The following is a 22,555-nucleotide window of genomic DNA, read 5'->3' as shown; positions in this document are numbered from 1 at the left end:
GAAACAAGCCAGCTACAAAATCAAATATATATTATGCAATTGTATTTATATGGAAAATTCTGAATAGGTAAATCTACAGCAGTAGAAAGTGTAAGTGGTAGCTGAGGGTTGAAGGAAAAGTGTGACTGCTAACGGGTATGAAGTTTCTTTAAAAAATATTGAAGCTGGACACAGTGGCTCATACTTGTAATCCCAGCACTTTGAGAGGCCAAGGCAGGAGGATAACTTGAGATCAGGAGTTCAAGACCAGTCTGGGCAACACAGTGGGACCCTGTCCATACAAAAAAATAAAATTAGCTGGGTGTGGTGGAACGCACCTGTAGTCCCAGCTACTCAGAAGGCTGAGAAAGGACGATAGCTTAAGCCGAGGAGGTTGAGGCTGCAGTGGGCTAAGATCACGCCACTGCACTCCAGCCTGGGTACAGAATGAGACCCAGTCTCAAAAAAACAAAAAAGTTCTTGTAATCCCAGCACTTTGGGAGGTCAAGGCGGGGGGATCATGAGGTCAAGAGATCGAGACCATCCTGGTCAACATGGTGAAACCCCGTCTCTACTAAAAATACAAAAAATCAGTTGGGCATGGTGGTGCATGCCTGTAATCCCAGCTACTCAGGAGGCTGAGGCAGGAGAATTGCCGGAACCCAGGAGGCGGAGGTTGCGGCGAGCCGAGATCGCGCCATTGCACTCCAGCCTGGGTAATAAGAGGGAAACTCCGTCTCAAAAAAAACCAAAAAACAAAAAAGTTCTAAAATTAGGCCAGGTTTGGTGGCTCACATCTGTGACCCCAGCACTTTGGGAAGCCTAGGCAAGAAGACTGCATGAGGCTGACAGTCTGAAAACAGCCTTGGCAACATAGTGAAGCCACACCTCTTTTTATTTATTTATTTCTGTTGCAAAATTAGATTTTGGTGATGGTTGCACAACTCTGAATATCCTAAAGATCACTGAAATGTAAACCTTAAAGGGTGAATTCTATAAAGCTTTTAAAGAAAAAGAAAAAGCTTACCATATGTATCCATAATACAGAGCCCACTCTATCCCACCTCAGTGCCTGTGCTCTTGCAGCTCTGCCTTGCACACACATGTGCACACAAGTACATGTGTTTTGTTCATTTCTAGTAAAACGGTTCTGTCCCAGGGAGCACACAAAGATGAAGGGAGGTGGTCACATAAAGCCCTCGGTGCAGTGTCTGGCCCAGGGAGACAGCACATGTAGTGGAAATCCTCCTCCACTCCACCTGAGACGAGTTCTAGATAAGTATCACCTTCTTCACTTAGCAAAAGGGGAAAGGAATGCTTCTGGGCCCAGGCCTCAGGGCCTTGTGGGGCTTAGGTAAGGACCCCTAGGAGGGGCTGAGGACAAACCCGGTTCTTGCTCATGGCACTGATCTTTTCAACAGGAGCAGCTGGGGGCCTGAGCAAGCTCCCGGTAGGATTCATGGGGGCTCACCACAGATGGAAGATGTCGGCAGTGCAGTCTGGGGCCAGAGGTTGGGCTTGCATCCCAAGTGCCCTCCCTGTACCATGGACATACAGGAGGACCCAGACTGCTGCAGGCAAAGCCAACTGTGCCTGTGATCAATCAATGAGCAACCATCCCACTCCTACTCCCTAGGACACCCCACAGAGGGATTCCAGAGTCTGAGACTCTCCTCTCCAAGCCTCTCTGCCAGAGGGGCTCCACTCACTAGGGCCTTACCCGGGTCTTGGCCTTCAGGAACACATGGCTCTCCATTTCCTTGCTGGATTTACTGTGTGCCACGCCAGCTTTCCTCATGGCATCCTCGCTGAAACACAAAAGGAGAAGAGACGTTTGCACACACCAGTGAGTCCACCGCTGCGGGGTCGTGGCCAACAGGCCCTTCATAGCAGCTATCCCCGGTGACAAGGTGCCATCCCCAGCACACCAGCCTGGCTGAGGTCCAGGAGAGGCATAAAGGAAGGGGCACTCAACAGAAAGCAATGACAGGCCGCTGGGTGAGGGAGAAAGCAAGCAGGTGATCAGAAAAAAGGGACAGGAAAGGTGGTCACCATGAAGCTAAGAGAGCCCTGACACGAAAGGGTAGGGGGCCAGCCCCTAGGGATGACTCACAACCAGTTCAGGATCAAGTACGCATTAGACTACTGGGTGGCCAGCTGGCCTCTATTTTCTGCTCTCTGAGTGGTAGGACCATGGTAGGACCCTGGTTCCAGATTCGATTTCTCCCCTGTAAAATGAAGGGGGTCATATGAAGTTATCTGTCAGTCCCTCCCAAAGCAAGGGTCTGTCCCTGTGTGAGACAATGCAGGTCCTACATGTGAGATCAGAGACAAGCCCCAACTTCAACAACTTCTAGCTAGAAGCAAGAGGAGAAAGACCAAATAAATGTGAAAAATATCTTTAAAAACTCATTTACCAACAATTTTGTACGAAGAGATAGAATCTGTGAAGGGTTTTTTCATCACACTGCTGCTCCACAGGGATAAAGAGCCATGTACATCAGTTAAGCTGGAGCCCCTGTGAATGCAGCACACACTGCTCCCCCTGCCCCCCACACTCACACATGGAAAGACAAGAACAAATGTGCATCTGTTAGAAAGGCCCGGCCTGTGGCTCCCAGGGGCAGGCTGCCCTGGTCTGCTCGGCCTCCCACAAGGGGTTTGCTGATAAAGAAACAAGCAAGCATGTCAGCGCTCTGGGGCCTTTCCTCTAGGTGAATTGAATAGGCCCAGTCCAGCTCGTGCTAGAAAGCATTCTGACGACTCCAAATAGCAACAAGCCAATCTCATGAAACTGAAGGAATGTGCACAGTGGGGCTGCAGCAATATGTGATTCTTAAAGCCATCACAGAAAGGAGGCTTAATGCTGAAGAGGTCCACACAACTGTCTTAATGTAAAAAGGAAAACAAAATGACATTGACCTATCACCCTGCTAGATCCAAAAAGCACTCTTGGGCCCCATGCAGTGGCTCATGCCTGTAATCCCAACACTTTGGGAGGCTGAGGCGGGCAGATCACTTGAGGTCAGGAATTTGAGACCAGCCTGGCCAACATGGCGAAACCCAGTCTCCACTAAAAAGTACAAAACTTAGCCAGGCGTAGTAGCAGGCGCCTGGGGCCTGTAATCCCAGCTACTCAGGAGGCTGAGTCAGGAGAATCGCTTGAACCTGGGAGGTGGAGGTTGCAGTGAGCTGAGATCGAGCCACTGTACTTCAGCCTGGGCGACAAGCGTGAAACTCTGTCCCAAAAAAACAAAAAAAACCACTCTTGGGCCGTGTGTGGTAGCTCATACCTATAATCCCAGCACTCTGGGAGGCTGAGGGGGGTGGATCACCTGAGATCAGGAGTTTGAGACCAGCCTGGCTAACGTGGTAAAGCACCGTCTCTACTAAAAATACAAAAATTAGTCAGGGGTGGTGGTGGGCATCTGTGGTCCCAGCTACTCAAGAGGCTGAGGCAGGAGAATTGCTTGAACCTGGGAGGTGGAGATTGCAGTGAGCCAAGATGGCACCATTGCACTCCAGCCTGGGCGACAGAATGAGATTACGTCTCAAAAAAAAACCACTCTTGCTTGGAGTTCCTAACTTACTGTCTGCTTCCTGAAGCCTGAACTGAGGCTAGAAGGCAGTAAGGGGTTCCTCTCACAAGATATCCAGGGGTGAAACAGAAAAATAAGGGGAAAGGTCACCAGGGCCACAAAAGATAAGAGACTTAACAATTCAGGAGGCTAACGAGAACCAGCTCACGCACAGTGCAGGGTGAGAGTTCTGGGGAAGAAAGGAATGGGTGGGCTGGGAGGACCCCGTGCGCATGCTCTGAGGCTGGCGCACAGAGGCTGAGATGACAGCTGCTAGGCCCCAAGAAGTCAGTGAGCATTTATGATAGAAGTGGCTACACAGGCCTGTTATCTGAAGGTTGCCTCACCTGTGCCCCTCCCCTTCAAGAGCATACCTGTTCTTCCCACCTTCCTTTTTTTCTTTTGTTTTTGAGACAAATTGTTGCTCTGTCACAGGTACAGCACAGTGGCACAAACACAGCTCACTGCAGCTTCAAACTTCTGGGCTCAAGTATCCTCCCATCTCAGCCTCCCAAATAACTGGAACTACAGGCATGTGCCACCACACCTGGCTAACTTATTTTTTACTTTTTTTGTAGAGATAGGGTCTTGCTTTGTTGCCCAGTTTGGCCTCAAACTCCTGGCCTTAAATGATCCTCCCACCTTGGCCTCCCAAAGCACTGGGATCAATAGGGAGACCGAGGGGAGAGCAGTAGAAACAGCAGGGGAGCACTTGCAGGCCAAGCGGGATGGAGGCTGGCTGTGTGAGGAGTAGGGAGGCTGTGGGTGGCAGATATGACCAGGAGTCAGAGAGGAAGAGGGGTGCAGAAGAGTCTGGGAGTGACACTCAGTTATATGGATGGGCTCTGTGCCCAACAGCAGCGATCATTGAGGGCAAAGCCAGGCTTAATACAAAAGCAGTCCTTTTGAGCTGCTACTGGCCATTTTCGAGAGTGTCAGCCAACTGGCAGGACGCAGACAGACACTGTCTTGGTGCAGCAGAGACATCTGGCACACAGTCAGAGAGACAAGATCTAGAAACACAGCTTAGTGCAACAGCTTTGAGGTGGTGGGATGACCAGGTTGAAGAAACGTACTTGGTGAGCCAAAGGCAGGGTGGCACCATACACCAGGGGATGTGCTGGCAGACAAGCCCTGTCCTGTCCTGGGTAACATCACAGATGATGTGGACACTGTGGGCACCAACTGTCAGTGACTCAGAGCCTAAGGAGCATGGACCAAGCTGGAGGCCAGAAACAGTCAAGTCTTGACAGGCCAACACCAGGAAACCAAGTTGGGGTAAACGTCCAGTTCCACATGAGCTTCAGAGGGTCAGAGTGGGGCCGAGGAGCAAGGTGCTCCTCCGGCAAGGCTGGGGCTCTAAACAGCAGCACTGTATCATGTCATTCCCATGTCCCCTCCATAGCATCCACCCAGGGAGGCCAAGCAGGTTTGGTGGCTGCTAACAGACATCTTGTGCAGTTTTCAGTTCTGTGAACCATATTTTTGAAAAAGGCTTTGCTCCTGTCTCTAGTTTGAAGATCATGTGCCACAAAACAGAGACAAAGTGAAAAACAACCCAAGCACCCTGCAGCTAATCCCCCACACTTGCCCGCAGATGCCTGCCATTTCCTCTCCAGCCGGCCTGGCACTTTTCAGAGGCATCTCCTGCCAGGGCACTGACTCCACAAGGGCACCCATTTCACCCTCGTGCTAAGATCAAGTCCCTTCCTTCCTCCCTCAGACCTAAAAACGCCTGCTACAGGAGGCTGCAGGCAGCACTCAGGCCCAGCTTCAGAACAACACCGGCTGCTCCCAAAGCCCCCTTCTGATCTCCCTGAGCTGGGCTCTGCTGCCATCCTCAGAATGCCCTCTTGAGCAGCCAGACCTGACAGGCCACTCCTCAGTCTCTGTCTCCTAAAAAGAAAACCCTTCGAGCCACTGTCATACGAAGGAAAACAACAGTACAAGGAGACAGTCCCAAACATAGAGCAAGGAGTACAGCTTCAGACGAAAAACAGAGAACCAACCTGTCATGGTGAGCTCTGCCCCCACATAAGCAAGCCTGGAAGACGAGGGCCTGTCCAGCCAGGGGAGGGGAGGGAGCAGACTGATGTCAGCTCACAAGGGAAGACCCTTGATAACTATCCTGCCAGTCTCATCCAACATAAGCAAAAGGCTCATAAACAGTATGGGCCTATGAAGTGGCCACCAAAGAACCCAAGGCTGCCTGGGTGGTGCTCACACTAGCTGAGGAAGGGGGCTGGGGGCTACTCCCTGGTTGCAGCCAGCCAAACCTCTGAACAAAAGGACTGTCACCTGCTTAGAGCACACAGTCCCTTGCTGTGACCTGGGCTCCAATGCTCTGTCTTGGGCCGTGGTCTAGCTGGTTGCCATAACTGTGTCTGTGCATCCAGTCAGGGTTCAACTGGTATCTACTTTAGACTGAAGCCTCCCAAGGGACCAATACATTATTACAGGCCCTCAGAGCTCCCCTACCAATAGGAGTGAGGATGTCCCTACTGTCCAGAACTGTCCCCAGAACACAATGTGTCTTAATGGCATTGCCTGACCCTGGCTGAGTATTCAGCAGGAATACACCAGGAAAAGCTCTTGGTGTCTTCATCTCCCAGCACCAAGGTCCCATGACAAAACCCTGGGAACTCCCTTCACTTTCTGACTACCACCTCTAATTTCCCAAAGTTCAAATCTTTACCCCAACTCCCACTGCATCTGTGGTTAATTCCTCCCAACAGGTCTCTGTCTCCAGTTCCCATCCCTACCCCCACGCCCTCACCAGCTCTCCAGGTCACATGACTGCCAGTGAGCTACTGCCAGTGAGCGTGGGAAGCAACCCGGGCTATACCCCAGCTTGCTTTGAGCCTCGCTCCTCACCAGCAGGGCACGCAGCCTGTCCAGGAGCTGCTGAGGCACCTGCTCTGCACCTCCCCCACACACTCTCCCCAGGACCTCGGGGCGATGACCTGCTGCCTCGCACATTGTCTGACAATCCCATCAGGTCTACTAGGGCCTCCCATCCTGCTCCCACCCAGGCACCCCTGCCGTCTGCTGCACAGAAACCCTGTATCCGCCTCATTCATGTCTGTGGCACCTCCTGGAGGAATTTCTGGTTCCTGTGTGCCAGCCCCACTATACTATGAACACCCTGAGAGCAGAGACCACGGCATCCACTTTTGTGTGCAGCAGGCAGTCATCACTGCTAGGCAAAATAACTGGCTCCTTTTAACACAAGGAGTGGTACCGTCAGGCATTTTGATGGGACACGATGTGCAGAATGGAGAATCAGCGTGGCAGCCATAAGGGAAACCAGGTCTCAAAAAGCGCATCCAGGCAGTGAAGGCCTGGGCGCCTGGGGGAAAGGCTTGTGCTGTGGCAGGCAGCTGGGCCTGGCAGGAAGCACAGGGGAGGAGGGGCCTGGGCTCAAATTCCAACCTGGCCACTCACCAGCTCTGGGTCTGGGGAGAGGCATTCCCTCCCCCAAAGCATGGCCTCTTCATAAAGGAGGCTCTGAGGGGCTGTGGCCAGGATGAAGATGCACAGAGAGGGCCAGGCAGTGAGGACAGGCCGTTGGCCTAGTCTGCAGGGCTACTGTCCATCATGGGCCCGTTGTTCTTCACTTCCTTCCTGTCCCAAATTGGGAAGCTCAATCAATGGAGTCCAGTTCCAGTCCTTGTGATCTGAATGAGACTAAGATAAAGCCAAAAAGTGGCAAACCGAGCATCCTAGGGAAGGAGCATCAAACTCAAAGCCTGCTAAGGCCAGCAAGGCCTGAGGCAAGCTGCCCCAGTCTGCCCTCAACCCACCCGGCAGTGCCTCCCTATCCTTCCTTTGCACAGAGGGTAGGGACAGTGCCGACCTCACAGGTGGCCCTGAGGATGATAGCAGTTAATATTATAAGTCACTGGACATACAAGAAGTGCTAGGTATGCCTTAAAGAAATAAGTCAGGCAGGCCAGGCACAGTGGCTCACGCCTGTAATCCCAGCACTCTGGGAGGCCGAGGCAGGCAGATCACCTTAAGTCAGGAGTTCAACACCAGCCTGGCCAACCTAGTGAAACCCTGTCTGTACTAAAAAAAATACAAAAATTAGCCAGATGTGATGGTGGGCGCCTATAATTTCAGCTACTTGGGAGGCTGAGGCAGGAGAATCGCTTGAATGGAGGCAGAGGTTGCAATGAGCCAAGATCGCAACACTGCACTCCAGCCTGGGCTACAGACAGAGCAAGACAGATGGACGGAAGGAAGGAAGGAAGGAAGGAAGGAAATAAGTCAGGGAAGGAAGGAAGGAAGGTAGGAAGGAAATAAGTCAGGCAACAACAACTTGCCCAAATGTGCAGTAGGACAGGATCCCAAAACACCTCCATCATGTGTTGAGGTTACTGTTGCCCCCTCCCCAGCAGATGATGGAGCAGTGAGCATGTGCAGCTCCCTCAGGCAGAGTCATCCTCCCACTGAAGCTCTGAGTCATCTGCAGTGTACCCCTGAGGCCAACTCCACAGCCAGCAGGAAGGATGTTAACACAGGCATGTTGATGAGGCATGAACTGGCCTCCCCAACCCCGCTCTGCTCCTCTCTGTGCCCTGACCCTTCCACACCCACTCTGGTTACCACCAAGGCCCATCTCCCCTCTCAATGAGGCCTCTCCCCTGACCCCACCCCCTTTACCACTGTTCCCTCTGCCACACTGCCATGCCCCCTTCCCTGCTCTAACTACTTTCCCATTGCTGAATGAAGATATGAATTTCCAGGACAGCCAACTCCTCTGTCCTCCTGTTGGTGTCTAAAGCAGGAAGGTACATTCCTCCCTGGGTCACAGACTCACCCTCCTGACCTCAGCGGGCAGGACGATTCCTCCCAGCCATTTATGGGACAGATTTATACTCTGCTCAAAGGAAACTTCTGTGAATTTCTTCTAATTTTGAGAAACACACCTATCAATCAAGTGAACACTCATAGAGCAGAATAAATTTTTGGCAGCTCCGCTTCACCCCACCGAAGAAGCCTCCTGTTAAATTGCTGCCTGTGTGAGCAGTCCGCTTGCCCACCTGGGACAGGAGCCCACAGCTTGAATGTGGGACCCTTTATCCTATGTGTTTAAAAACCTAAATCATAGAGGAGCAGAAGACAACAGAAGGAGTTATACAATATCAGGATAATGACAGTTTCCTAAGCATGTCACCAGAAGCAGACACCATAAAGAAAAAAAGATTTTCCCATATTAAAAAAAAAAAATTCAGGACAGGCATGGTGGCTCATGCCTGTAATCCCAGCATTCTGGAGGTGGAGGTGGGTAGATCACTTGAGGTCAGGAGTTCGAGACCAGCCTGGCCAATATGGTAGAACCCTGACTCTCCTAAAAATACAAAAAATTAGCTGGGCATGATGGTGAGCACCTGTAATCCCAGCAGGAGAATCACTTGAACCTGGAAGCAGAGGTTGCAGTGAGCCGAGATCACGCCACTGCACTCCAGCCTGGGCAACAAGAGCGAAACTCAAAAAACTATAGATATAAATATAAAAATTAGCTGGGTGTGCTGATGCGTGGCTGTAATCCCAGCTACTCAGGAAGCTGAGGCAAGAGAATCACTTGAACTGGGAGGCAGAGGTTGCAGTGAGCTGAGATAGCGCCACTGCACTCCAGTATGGGTAAGAGTAAGACTGTGTCTCAAAAATAAATAAAAATAAAAGATAAAATAAAAATAAAACAGATATGAACCTCCAAGTTGGAATGAGAGACCAAACCTGCACATCTAATTCCCTTCTATCCTAAAACCTGACTAAAACCACAGAAAAAAACAAGAAGAATGGAAATGGTGGCCTTAACAGCCTTTCAGAAGCTGGAAAGCTGATGGCCCAGTGGTAATGTGCACAGCGAGATGACCAAGAAAGCAGAGTCCTAAGTGACAGTGAGGAGAGGGGAGCCCACCCAGTGATGGCCCTAGATCTTTGCCAGTTTGTGGCCGGGCTGCAACAAATGCTCTGGGACAGAGGGTGAAAGCCATCCCTGTATTCCCCCATACCCCAACTTCACACTGTGGGTAGCTACTCCCACACCAGGTGACCAAAGGAGGTTTACTCTCTGGAAAAGCATTAAATGGAGTTACTGGACTAGGGGCCAAGGCACCCAATTGAAAAGGCATGGGTAGGACGTTGAGAGAGGTGGGCTGCGTGGTTATCTGTGCTCTGGTCTAAGTGACTAGATAGATGCACTCTAACTACCAAGACCCACTGGCCCATCAGCCTCCTCCATCCCAGTGAGCAGTAGGCTGGCAGCCAGGCCTTCACGTGCAGCCCGGTAACTGGAAGACCATGCTTTAGGGCAGGGTCCCCAACCCCTGGGCTGCAGACCAGTATAGGTCCGTGGCCTGTTAGGAACCAGGCCTCACAGCAGTAGGTGAGCAGAGGATAAGTGAACATCACAGCTTGAGCTCCACTGCTTATGAGATCAGTGGTGGCATCAGGTTCTCATAGGAGCACAAACCCCAATATGAACTGTGCATGTGAAGGATCCAGGTTGTGCATTCCTTATTAGAATCTAATGTCTCATGATTTGAGGTAAACCAATTTCATCCTGAAACCAGCCCCATCCACTGGTCTGTGGAAAAATTGTCTTTGTGAAACCAGTCCCTGGTGCCAAAAAGGTTGGGGACCACTGCTCTGGAGGAAGGACTCAGAACCTGCAGCCAGATGAGCCTTCAGTGAAGTTCGCAGTTGACAAGCTCCACGTGATGGAAGAGACCCCTAGGCTTTGGAGAGCCCCTCTCAGAGTGAGCAACCAGCCAAGGGCAGCCAGACACCCTAACATGGCCAATAAAGACCCTGGTAGAAAAGAATAATTTAGAAGTAAAGCAACTCAGAAAGAACAAGGAAATGTAGAATTTATTAGGCCAGATGCAGTGGTTCACACCTGTAATCTCAGTACTTTCAGAGGCTGAGGTGAGAGGATGACTTGAGGTCAGGAGTTTGAGACCAGCCTGGGCAACATCACAAGATCCCATCTCCACAAAAAATAAAAATATTAAGCAGGAGTGGTGGTGTGTGCTTGCAGTCCCAGTTACTTGGGAGGCTAAGGTGGGATGATCACTTGAGCACAGGAGTCTGAGGCTGCAGTGAGCCATGAACACATCACCGTATTCTAGCCTGGGCAATAAAGTGAGAATTTATCTTAAAAAAAAAAAAAAAGTAAATTTTATTATAATACATAGAGATACTATACAACATTGTATCCATTTGACAGGAAAAGGTGCTATAAAAAGGGAAAAGTCAAGATTACAAAAAAGGAAAAAAAGGAGTTCTTGGAAATAAAAGCATATTAGCAGTTAAAGGTCAAAGACAAAATTGAGGAAATCACTTAGAAAGCAGAGCTAACAGATAAAGAGATAGGAAACAGGAGATAAACAATAAAATTAAAGGCCCAAAGAGTGAACATTAAACACTCCAGCACAGGAAGTGTAGGGAGTGAGATTCCCCTAAAATGACTCAAAGGAACTTCCCGTGTAGAGTAGAACTTGAGTTTGGGGATCAAGGCAAGTCACTGTGAGGCTCAGAGCCAGCACCTCAGGAGAAAGAAGCACATTGCCAGCACAAGGGCAGTGTAGTATGGAACGTCCTTTTAAATTCCCCCAGGAAGCATGTCCCACCAAGGAACCTAGATGCACCCAAACTGGCATGGTCTCCAGGAAGTTAATTAATTCCCAGGAGTCCCTTCTCAGGAAGCTAGCAGAATAAGGGAATAAATCACAAAGGATGAGACACGGATATAGGAAACAAGGGACCTGACAAAGGAGGACAACAGTCCCAGTCTGAACAGACAAGCAACAGACAAGCATGCTGAGGGCTGTCACACCACGCCTGCAGCCACTGCCCAGAGGGTTCCAGAAGGGAGGTCCAAGAGGATCACCGCCCACCTCCTTTGGGAGGCCAAGGTGGGTGGATTACTTGAGGCCATGGGTTCGAACTGGAATTGAAAGCCCAGTAGCACTGAGCCTGAGGATAACTGTACTGAGAGGCAACTGGAAAATAAAGGAAGAATAGAAATAGATACACAGAAAATGGCACAACGTTCAAAAGGCAATTCTTTCCTAGGAAAAAAAAAAAAAACACAAGCAATTGCAGTACACCACTATGCTCAGCTCTGAGTTTAGTTTGTGTAGGGTGAAAACATAAACATTCATTACTGATTTATGCAGAAAGTAAAATACTGGAAGAATGAGGGAGGAGAAGCAGAGATAATGGCGATGGAAGGGAGCTACAGAGCAAGTCAACAGATAATTTGTAAAACGGCGAGTTGCAAGAGCAGCATGCGCCTATTACCTAGAATCAGAGGTAGATGCCGTAAGAAAGCTCAGATGCAAAGGCAGGTGCTAACTCTGGGGAGAACTGGCAGAGTAGGAACCATTGTAGTTTCTCGTCTTTTATATGCGTGTATTATACTGATAAAATTTAAAGTACTTAAAAATTAAATTAAGTCACCCAGAGTCCAGGAGTTCAAGACCAGCCTGGGCAATATAATGAAACCCCATCTCTACAAAAAAAAAAAAAATTTGGCTGAGCACGGTGGCTGATGCCTGTAGTCCCAGCACTTTGGTAGGCAAAGGCAGGTAGATCATGAGGTCAGGAGTTTGAGACCAACCTGACTAACACAGTGAAATCCCGTCTCTCCTAAAAATACAAAAATTAGCCAGGCATGGTGGCACATGCCTGTAGTCCCAGCAACACAGGGGCTGAGGTGGGAGGATTGCTTGAGCCCAGGAGGCAGAGGCTGCAGTAAGCTGAGATCGCACCACTGCACTCCAGCCTGGGTAAGGGGAGTAAAACCCCGTCTCAAAAGAAAAACTAAAAATAAATGACAAAATGCACATAAAGAGTGTAGTAGGGAAATACTCAATGAACAATAGCTATTAAGAAAGGTCACAGCCGGGCGTGGTGGCTCACGCCTGTAATTCCAGGACTTTGGGAGGCCGAGGTGGGTGGATCACAAAGTCAGTTCAAGACCAGCCTGGCCAACATGGTGAAACACCGTCTCTACTAAAACTATACAAAAAATTAGCCAGGCATGGTGGTGCACACCTGTAATCCCAGCTACTCGAGAGGATGAGGCAGGAGAATCGCTTGAACCTGGGAGGCGGAAGTTGCAGTAAGCCGAGATTGCACCAATGTACTCCAGGCTGAGCGACAGGGCAAGACTCCTCCGTCAAGAAAGAAAGAAAGAAAGAATAAAAAGAAAAGAAAAGAAAAGAAAAGGAAAGGAAAGAAGGAAGGAAGGAAGGAAAGAAAGAAAGAAAGGGTCACGTGGCCAGGCATGATGGTATACACCTGTAATCCCAGCTGAAATAGAGGCTGCCACAGGAGAATCACTTGAACTCGGGAGGCAGAGGTTGTGGTGGGCTGACATTGTGCCATTGCACTCCAGCCTGGGCAACAAGAGCGAAACTCCGTCTCAAAAAAAAAAAAAAAGGTCACATATGTTCGGCTGGGCTCAATGGCTCACATCTGTAATCCCAATACTTTGGGAGGCTAAGGTGGGCGGATCACTTGAAAAGCCAGGAGTTCAAGACCAGCCTGGCCAACATGGTGAAACCCCATTTCCACTAAAAATACAAAAAATAATCTGGGTGTGGTGGCCCATACCTGTGAGAAAGAGCAAAACTATGTCTTAAAAAAAAAAAAGCAATGTTCACCTTTCTATTTTTTTGTTTTTGAGACAGGCTCTCTCCATCGCCCAGAAAGGAGTATGGTGGTGCAATCATAGCTCACTGTGGTCTCCAACTCCTGGGCTTAAGCAATCCTCCCTTCTCAGCCTCTCGAGTAGCTGGGACTATAGGCCGAGCTAATTAAAAAAAAAAAAAAAGTTTATTGTTTTTTGAGTTTTTTTTTTTGAGATGGAGTCTCACTCTGTCACCAGGCTGGAGTGCAGTGGTGTGATCTTGGCTCACTGCAACCTCTGCCTCCTGGGTTCAAGTGATTCTCCTGCCTCAGCTTCCTGAGTAGCTGGAACTACAGGTGTGTGCCACCATGCCCAGTTAATTTTTGTATTTTAATAGAGACGGGGTTTCACTATGTTGGCCGGGATGGTCTTGATCTCTTGGCCTCATGATCCACCTGCCTTGGCCTTCCAAAGTGCTGGGATTATAGAAATAAGCCACCACGCCTGGCCTAAAATTATTTTTTATAGAGACAGGATCTCACTATGTTGCCCAAGCTAGTCTTGAACTCCTGCCATCAAGTGATTCTCCCACCTTGGCCTCCCAAAGTGCTAGATTATAGGCGTAAGCCACTGCACCCAGACCACCTTTCTAAACCTTCCTGTCTCAGTCAACACAGGAATAGGAAGCTTCTCCTCCATTAGCAATTTGGACCCCCAGGAGCATCTCAAAAAACTGCCACATATTCCTTCTGCAAGGGTCCCCATAGAGTATAGATGGAGTTGGAAGAGACCTCAGGGTGAGTGAGGCCAACAGCGCAGGCAAAGCAGTTCCTCCCACCCCCACCCCACTCCCACCCCACCAACCTGAGAGGCATCTTCTGGCTGCAGGTCAAATGCCTCACCACACTCCCAGCCAGAAAAGCCCCTTCCCTGTCCTCTACCAGTGCAGGGCTTGTTCTCATCCAGTCTTCTGATCTTCACTAGGTCACTAGGCAGCTAGAGAAAGGCATCCCACACTGCCCTTGGACTTCTTCCAATCCTGCAGCCAATTTACTGACCCAGTGCCCAGGTAGTTTCATCTCTAAGCAGGAAATGATGAGACACTGATTGTTTAGTCAGCAATGTAACCAAAGCAAATACCTGGACCCTCCATCTCTCAGGTAGCTGGGAGCACATTTGCCAAATTGTATCCCAAACAGACTGCAACTTTTTCCTTTACTGAAACTTCTATATTCTGGTTCTTTGACTTTTTTAAAGAAACATAAAAGTGTTTTTTAACAAGATAATAATATAGACTTCAGAATTTAACTCTCCACCCACATGTAGGAATGGGTATTTTGATCTTACAGAAAGAAAATCTCGAATCATACCAATAAAGGAGACATGAAACACTCTACAACCCTCTGGGCTGCTTGATGACACTTTCTTACCTCTATTCTCAAGATCTCTCAACTCCCGTAAACAAGATCAATGTAAGAACCTGCAGAAAAGCCTGCTGCCCTTCAAACTGTGTGCTGTTGTCTAAGCTACTTCAGAATACACAAGCTTCCTTCATGTACTCCAGTCTGTTGGTTCGACTTCTAAAGAACCAGCAGAGGGGCTGGGCGCAGTGGTTCATGCTTGTAATCTCAGCACTTTGGGAGGCCAAGGTGGGCGGATCACGAGATCAAGAGATTGAGACCACCCTGGCCAACATAGTGAAACCCTGTCTCTACTAAAAATACAAAACTTAGCTGGGTATGGTGGCGCATGCCTGTAGTCCCAGCTACCCAGGAGGCTGAGGCAGGAGAATCACTTGAACCCAGGAGGCAGAGGTTGCAGTGAGCCAAGATTGCACCACTGCACTCCAGCCTGGTGACAAAGCGAGACTCATCTCAAAAAGAAAGAACCAGCAGAGCTGGAAAGGCCTCGAGATCTCTGTCCTGGTGCCGGCCTAAGGCTCCCTCAGGTCTAGCCTGAAAGTGTCTCACTCACCACCAGGCAAGCATGTGGCAAGGATGAGATCCACCAACCCAAATGCTGATCTCACATGTCTCTGTGGTATTTGGTAGAAGTGGGGAAGCTCGATCTTTTAGAGATATGCACTCAAGTACTCATAGTTGAAATCATCTGGTATCTGGGATGTGATTTAAAATAGTCCAGGAGCGGGTAAGGAAGGGTAGGTGAAGCAACACTGGCCATATGTTGCTAACTCTCAAAGTACTTGGGAGACCATTTTTCTATTATCTCTACTTCTGGGAACACTTGAAAAAGTCCATAATGAACTTTTTTTTTTTTAAAAAAAGGAAGTCAAATGCTTCTCAAGCCTGCGGAATGACTGTAAATGATCCACACCTCATGTGAACCTGGGCTGTGAGCATGCAGGTCCGAGCCAGACTCCATCTGGGGAGAGAACACAACCTCAGCCGTGGGAAACCCGTAACTCAAAACTGAACTCACAGTCACAGCTTAGCTTCACTTTAAAAATACATGTGTATGGCAGGGCGCAGTAGCTCACATCTCTAATCCCAACACATTGAGAGGCCGAGGTGGGGGGATCACAAGGTCAGGAGTTTTAAACTAACCTGGCCAACACAGTGAAACCTCATCTACCAAAAATATAAAAAATTAGCTGGGCATGGTGCCAGACACCCGTAATCCCAGCTACTTGGGAGGCTGAGGCAGGAGAACTGCTTGAACCTGGGAGGCTTCGGAGGTTGCAGTAAGCCGAGATGGCACCATTGTACTCCAGCACATTACCAGACTCCATATCAAAAAAAAAAAAAAAATTACATGTGTATATACATTTATATATTTAAAATGCATACATATCAAGCTATAAGCACACACAGGACTGGTGGATATATATCAATATGTCAATAACAACCAGCTCTGGACAAAGAGTATTGAAAACACCTTCCTGTTTTTCAGTCCTCTACAATGTTATCTGGAATGGAATGAAGTACTATACCCACAAGTCCTGAAGGAGGGAGAGACAAGACTGGGGCTGCTATGACTAGAAGCTGATGGGGTTCCACCATCCCCCATCTTCTCATCCCACAGTCTTTTTTCTCATCTGCTCTGCCCACCACAGCCCTGCTCTGGGGTTCCCTGCTCTGCCCCTTCTGCCATCCCACCTAGGCAGACGGGTTTCATCTAGCCTCCAGGACGGCCCACCCACTTGCTCCCGCAGCAGGCTGCTCTTCCAGGTTTGCTTCCCCCATCTCCCACTGGCTGTTGGAAATTTCACCCCCACCCACTCCCCACATCATCACCTTACACCCAGCCCTCAGATTAGTAGAGAGGCTGAGGCAGAACTGGTGGACTGCATACCAGTGTCTACCTCCTCCCTTCCTCCTGCAAGCTCGTATATGCACACACACGGAAACGAGCATACACACATGGAATCACCAAATCCTACCACTTATTTCCTTACGGGCTCCCTCCCTCCTAGATCATCTTTTCCATTCCTTTTTTCTTTTTTTAATCATCCTTTCCATTCCTACTGTCACCGTACCCAGTAAATTTGAGTGTGTATTCAAAATCAACAAGAGTGCTTGTTATAAAGGCAGGTTCCTTGACAATGCCAGGTGTTAGCAAGGATGTCTAGCAAGTTTGAACTCCCTCACACTGCCAGTGAGAATGTAAACTGGTACCACTTGGGAAGTGTTCAGCAGAATACACTAAGAGACACATCCCCTGACTCAGCCCTCTATTTAACTTCTAGGTGCACAGCCCAGAGAATGAAGTGCATATTTTTACCAGAAGACATGACCAAAGCCATTCCTGGCATTGCCTTCATGTAGCCAACACCTGGAACTAACCCCAAAGTTTATTACGCACAAAACAAAAAAGTAATCTGGAACAGAGTCTTGCATGGAATAATGCATGTCATAAATAAGAAGAGGCTGAGCACAGTGGCTCACACCTATAATCCCAGTACTTTGGGAGGCCGAGGTAGGTGGATCACCTGAAGTCAGGAGTTCAAGACCAGCCTGGCCACATGAAGAAACCCAGTCTCTACTAAAAATACAAAAATTAGCCAGGCATGGTGGTGTATGTCTGTAGTCCCAGCTAATCTGGAGACTGAGGCAGGAGAATCAGTTGAACCCCAGAGGCAGAGGCTGCAATGAGCTGAGATCGAGCCACTGTACTCCAGCCTAGGTAAGAAAGAGACATTCCCTCTCAAAAAAAAAAAAAAAAAAAAAAAAAAAACAGAACAACTGCTGCCTGTGAGGATAAATTTCACACGACACACAACAACTATACAGCGGCGGGGCATGGTGGTTCATGCTTGTAATCCCAGCATTCTGGGAGGCTGAAGCAGGTGGATTGCTTGACCTCAGGAGTTCAAGACCAGCCTGGGCAATATGGCAAAACCCCATCTCTACAAAAAACACAAAAATTAGCAGGGCTTGGTGGTGAGCATCTGCAATACTAGTTACTTGGGAGGCTGAGGTGGGAAGATTACTTGAGCCCAGGAGGTCGAGACTGCACTGAGCCAAGACTGTACCACTGCACTCTACCCTGGGCAACAGGGCAAGACCCTGTCTCAAAAAAAAAGAGGGCACAGAGTGTGAGTGCACAGGATTCTAAATGTCTCCCTGGCCATGAAAGTCAGAAGAGTGGTGCACAGTCTGCCCTGGCTGGGTGCAGATCTGGGGAGTGTGAACAGTCCTCTGGTGGCACACTCAAGATTGGAGGTGTGTGTGTCGTTCACTGTGATAGATATTATATCTCAATGTAAATACCCCGTCAAATAAGGGAGAGCTCTGAGCCCTGCACCTCAGGACCCTGCTCTGTCCCTTGGTTGGCCTGAATGCCTACTACAGAGCACTTGGCAGGGACTTCTCCCTCACATGAATCAAAGCAGATTGACAGCACTGGCAGGACCTATGGTGATCCATCAGGGCTTCTGAGGACAAACCCTGAGTTCTACTTCACACCAGGGGCTCTATCTAATACAGGGCAGCCAGATCACTTCCTCAAAGGTCATGTCTGATGAGGAGGACAGAAAGGAAGCTTGGAAACAGCAAAGAGCAGAAGTAAAGGGCAGTGGGGATGTGGGATGAGTCATTTTTTAACCTATAAGCACTGCCTTCACCCAGCCTCCAGAGCCCACCAACATAGGAAGGAGCAAGGGGTATGCAGGCTGGGAAGAACAGAAGCTCCAGGGGTGGGGCCTTGCTGGTCCCCTGTCTTTGGCCCAGATGTCCCTCACTCTCCTTCAACCCTCCAGCTCACATTTCACTCTTATGTGAGCCCCCCTCCCCCAGATTCATAGGCACAGAGCTCAGAGAAGCTGCTGGGGCCAAGGGTTAAAAGGGAACAAATCCTGCCAAAGTAAAGGGCTAGTTAAAAAAAAAAAATCAAATTAAAAAGACAGAAACGAATAAAAGGAAACAGAGTCCAGAAGGAGAAGGCCCCCAGGGAGTATGGGAAAATGGAACAAGCGAGAACGAGCTCGTGAATCCCAGGGAAGGGGTTGCCTGAGTGCTTTTATTGTCCTTGCAACTCTCTGTACATTTGAAATAGTCTCAAAATAAAAAGTTCAGGCCAGGCATAGTGACTCATGCCTGTAATCCCACCACTTTGGAAGGCCAAGGCAGGCAGATTACCTGAGGTCAGAAGTTTGAGACCAGCTTGGTCAGCATGGTAAAACCCCATCTCTAATAAAAATACAAAACTTAGCCAGGTGTGGTGGCACAAGTCAGTAATCCCAGCTACTCAGGAGGTTGAAGCTCGAGAATCTCTTGAACTCGGAAGGTGGAAGTTGCAGTGAGCCAAGGTTGCAGTGAGCCCAGGTCACGTCACTGCACTCCAGCCTGAGTGACAGAGTGAGACCCTGTCAAATAAATAAATTCCTCAAAAAGAAAGAAAGAAAATCAACCATCACAAGCTGTGAAGGGAAAAAAAGAAGCTCAAAATGAGAAGTTCAGGGTTTAGGCAGCAGTGATGGCCAAAACCATGGCAGACTTTAATTAAAGCCAGCACTGCTTTCCACAACCCTACATATAATTATTATGTACTTCGTCTAGGCCAAGATACTGTGCTAAGAACTACAAGAGACAATATAGAGCTATGCATCCAGGTCCCACACTCAAGGAATTTCTAATGCTGTTAGCAAGGCAAAAAATAATTAATCTGTTCAGTTCATGTCAGGATGCACTCAATGAGGGCTTTGGAACCACCATGGGCTGGCTGAGCTAGCCATCAGGGGTCATCTGGAGGGGATGAAGTCAAGGTCAAAGCTTCACCAGGGAAGAGGGTCACAGAGACAGAGGGAGAGCAAGCCACTACAGCATCCAGCCAGGGCATGGTGTGGCACAAAGCTCCGTGGCACAAAGCTCTGTGCCAACATGAAGGAAGCTTACTCGGAAGGACAGTGACAAACTGAGAGGGAAAGGGCCTCAAGCTCCCTTGCAGGGATGGAAAAGATGGAACTGTCCTGGCAATTCTGGTCTGGCACTGAGGGCCCAGGTGAGGGAGGGCAACTTTCCTCAATACAGAGCACACAGTGACTTTCCACCTCAGACAGCTAGCTATGGCCACCTCGCTTACAGACAGGTCCACCCTATTTAAAGATTTCTGATGACAAAAGGAATGTGTATTCATTCTTGACAAAAATACACACAGGTATACATGTAGTGAAAATTACAAAGAAAATTAAAATCATGGCCGGGCATGATGGGTCATGCCTATAATCCCAGCACTTTGGGAGGCTGAGGTGGGTGGATCACTTGGGGCCAGGAGTTCAAGACCAGCCTGGCCAACATAGTGAAACACTGTCTCTACTAAAATTATAAAAATTATCCAGGTATGGTGGCACAGGCATGGCGCCCACCTGTAATCCCAGCTACTCGGGAGGCTGAGGCAGAGAATCACTTGAACCTGGGGAGTGGAGGTTGCAATGAGACAAGATTGCTCTACTGCATGCCAGCCTGGGCAACAGAGAGAGACTCCATCTCATAAAAAAAAAAAAAAAAATTAAAATCATTCATACTAGTTAAAGTCATCTGTTTAACAAAACTCAGCCTGTACCACGCATCCTACTTTGTAACTAGCGCTTGTCATGTTGACGCATTATGGCAGTCTCTTACGTCAACGTTAACAGCAGCACAGAGCCCATCACCTGCAGCTACAACTCTAACCAAGCTCCCACTGTTGGTCTGTTTCATGCATCCCACTCTTGAGATGATGATGTAGCAATGAGGATCCTCATCAGGCTTTGAACACTCTCCTGATTGTGACCTTAAAGGAAATGGACATTTTAAGGTACTGGGATAAACAGTATTGCCAAAAGGCCTTCCAGAAAAAAAAAAAAAATCTAATTTTAGTCCTACCAAGCTGAGCTGGCTGGTTGCCTGCATCTTCCTGTGGTGTTTCTGCCATCTCTACCTGAAGTGAATGCCCTCTCAAGACAGCCCCTATCACCACAGCAGATGAATGGGTTTACAGTAGTGCTCAGGAAACTGTCACTGGATAGACCCAGGAATCCCCCTGCTACAGTACTCCTGAGAGGCAGGAAATGGCAGATTCAAGTTCCTTTCCTGAGGAGTTCAGACTAGGAGGAGATAAGCCTTCAAACCACCCAAGTGCAACCTGGAAACTCCTCACCAAGACTGTGAGAAGAGCAGGGGGTTGGGGACAGCAGAAGGCCTAGTCTCCTTGGAGAAGGGCTGCACTACTCAGCCACGGGAAGGAAGGGTCTTTTAGGCAAGGCAAAAAACTAGACGCAGAGCAGGGAGCAAAAACTGATATTGAGGATCCACAGCCAGCTTGGTATGATGGAACACACAGGTCAACAAACTGGCAGGCAGGTGCAGACACTGCAGGAAGGATCAAGACTGAGAACAGAATCCACAGACAGTACACAGCCACTAAAATACTCTGGGCATCGAAATAACTGAGGAAGGCCAGGCATAATGACTCATGCCTATAATCCAACACTTTGGGAGGCAAAGGCAGAAGGATCACTTGAGGTCAGGAGTTCAAGACCAGCCGGGGCAACACACCAAGACCCAGTCTCTACCAAAAAAAAAGAAAATTAGCTAGGTGTGGTGGTGCCCACCAGTAGTCCCAGCTACTTAGGAAGCTAAGGCAGGAAGATCACTTAAGCCCAGGAGTTGGAGGCTGCAGTGAGCTATGATGGTAACGCTGCACTTCAGCCTGGGCAACGGAGCAAGACCTTACCTCAAAAAATAATAATAATTGTGTGGAAGTCAAGTACATAAGACAAGAGTTGATAATCACTGAGGCAGAGTGGTGGGTATATGGACATAGGGGTCTTTATTCTACTTGGTTTTATGATTTAAATTTTTCATTTTGAATTTTTAAAAATTCATTAAAATGTCTTAAAATGTTTTCCCTCCAGATATTTAACAGAAATTACTGTCCCAAGGAATGCTTTAAAGGGGGCTAGCACCCCACAGCTCTGCCATGACAGTTGCAGGGAGATAATCATGTGGTCATGGTCCTTCCTACCTCAGGATGCCTAGCATGGGTCCTTGACTGGCCACAGCCACAAACAGCAGTAACATCACAAACAGCATCGCAAACAGCAGTAACAGCTGGAAGACCTCTGGTCAGGATGAATGTCAGGGCCTGCAGATGTGATAGGCACATGGGGTCACTTACAAAAGGGAGTCGTTGGGGCTGGAGGCTAAGGTCTCGGGGATACTGCCTGTCAGAGGCCAAAGATCAAGAGGCTTGCTGGCTGGCTCTTCCTCTACTATTAGGGTCCAATGACCCATGGGGAACTGTTAAAGTTATAAAGGAGTCACCAGTATCAGGTCCCTCTACCGGTTCTCTCACTGCATTTGGGTTGGGTTAACTTCAAGCTGCTCCTCTCGCTCCCCTGCTCCCAAAAGCCTGCAACCTCTCTTTCCAAAATTAAAAGATGGTTTGAGCTGGGCATGGTGGCTCATGCCTGTAATCCCAGCACTTTGCGAGGCCGAGGTGGGTGGATCACTTGAGGTCAGGAGTTCAAGACCAGCCTAGCCAACATGGTGAAACCCCGTCTCTACTAAAAACACAAAAGATTAGTTGGGCAGGGTGGTGGGTGCCTGTAATCCCAACTGCTTGGAAGACTGAGGCAGGAGAATCACTTGAACCTGGGAGACAGAGGTGGCAGTGAACCGAGATCGTGCCATTACACTCCAGCCTGGGCAACAAGAGTGAAACTCCATCTCAAAAAAGGAAAAAAAAAGTGGTTTGTCTGTCTTGTCCTGTTGTGGTTCAGCAACCATTCATTTATTTATTTATTTTTAATTTCTTTTTTTGAGACGGAGTCTCGCGCTGTTGCTCGGGCTGGAGTGAAGTGGCATGATTGATTCACTGCGATCTTCACCTCCCAGGTTCAAGCGATTCTCCT

General features: G+C 48.8%; 1 protein-coding gene across 6 annotated transcripts in view; it reads right to left on the bottom strand.

Annotated features, from left to right (window-relative positions):
* Positions 1-22,555, bottom strand: part of MED15 (mediator complex subunit 15) — an 89,891-nt gene that overhangs the window by 59,467 nt on the left and 7,869 nt on the right. For 5 of the 6 annotated variants that reach the window (XM_012439253.2, XM_012439255.2, XM_012439256.2 and 2 more), the window contains exon 2: positions 1,700-1,787. In XM_012439253.2, the coding sequence (XP_012294676.2) occupies positions 1,700-1,787 (88 nt within the window). Of the gene's footprint in view, positions 1-1,699; positions 1,788-21,666; positions 21,787-22,555 lie in introns of all 6 variants that reach the window. The other variant, XM_064362848.1, reaches the window with a different exon arrangement.

Source organism: Aotus nancymaae, unplaced genomic scaffold (genome assembly GCF_030222135.1).
Source record: "Aotus nancymaae isolate 86718 unplaced genomic scaffold, 86718_ANA_hifiasm-v0.15.2.pri h1tg000049l, whole genome shotgun sequence".
Lineage (NCBI taxonomy): Eukaryota > Metazoa > Chordata > Mammalia > Primates > Aotidae > Aotus > Aotus nancymaae.
Note: the sequence above shows the minus strand (reverse complement) of the source record. Positions and strands in the feature narration are given on the sequence as shown.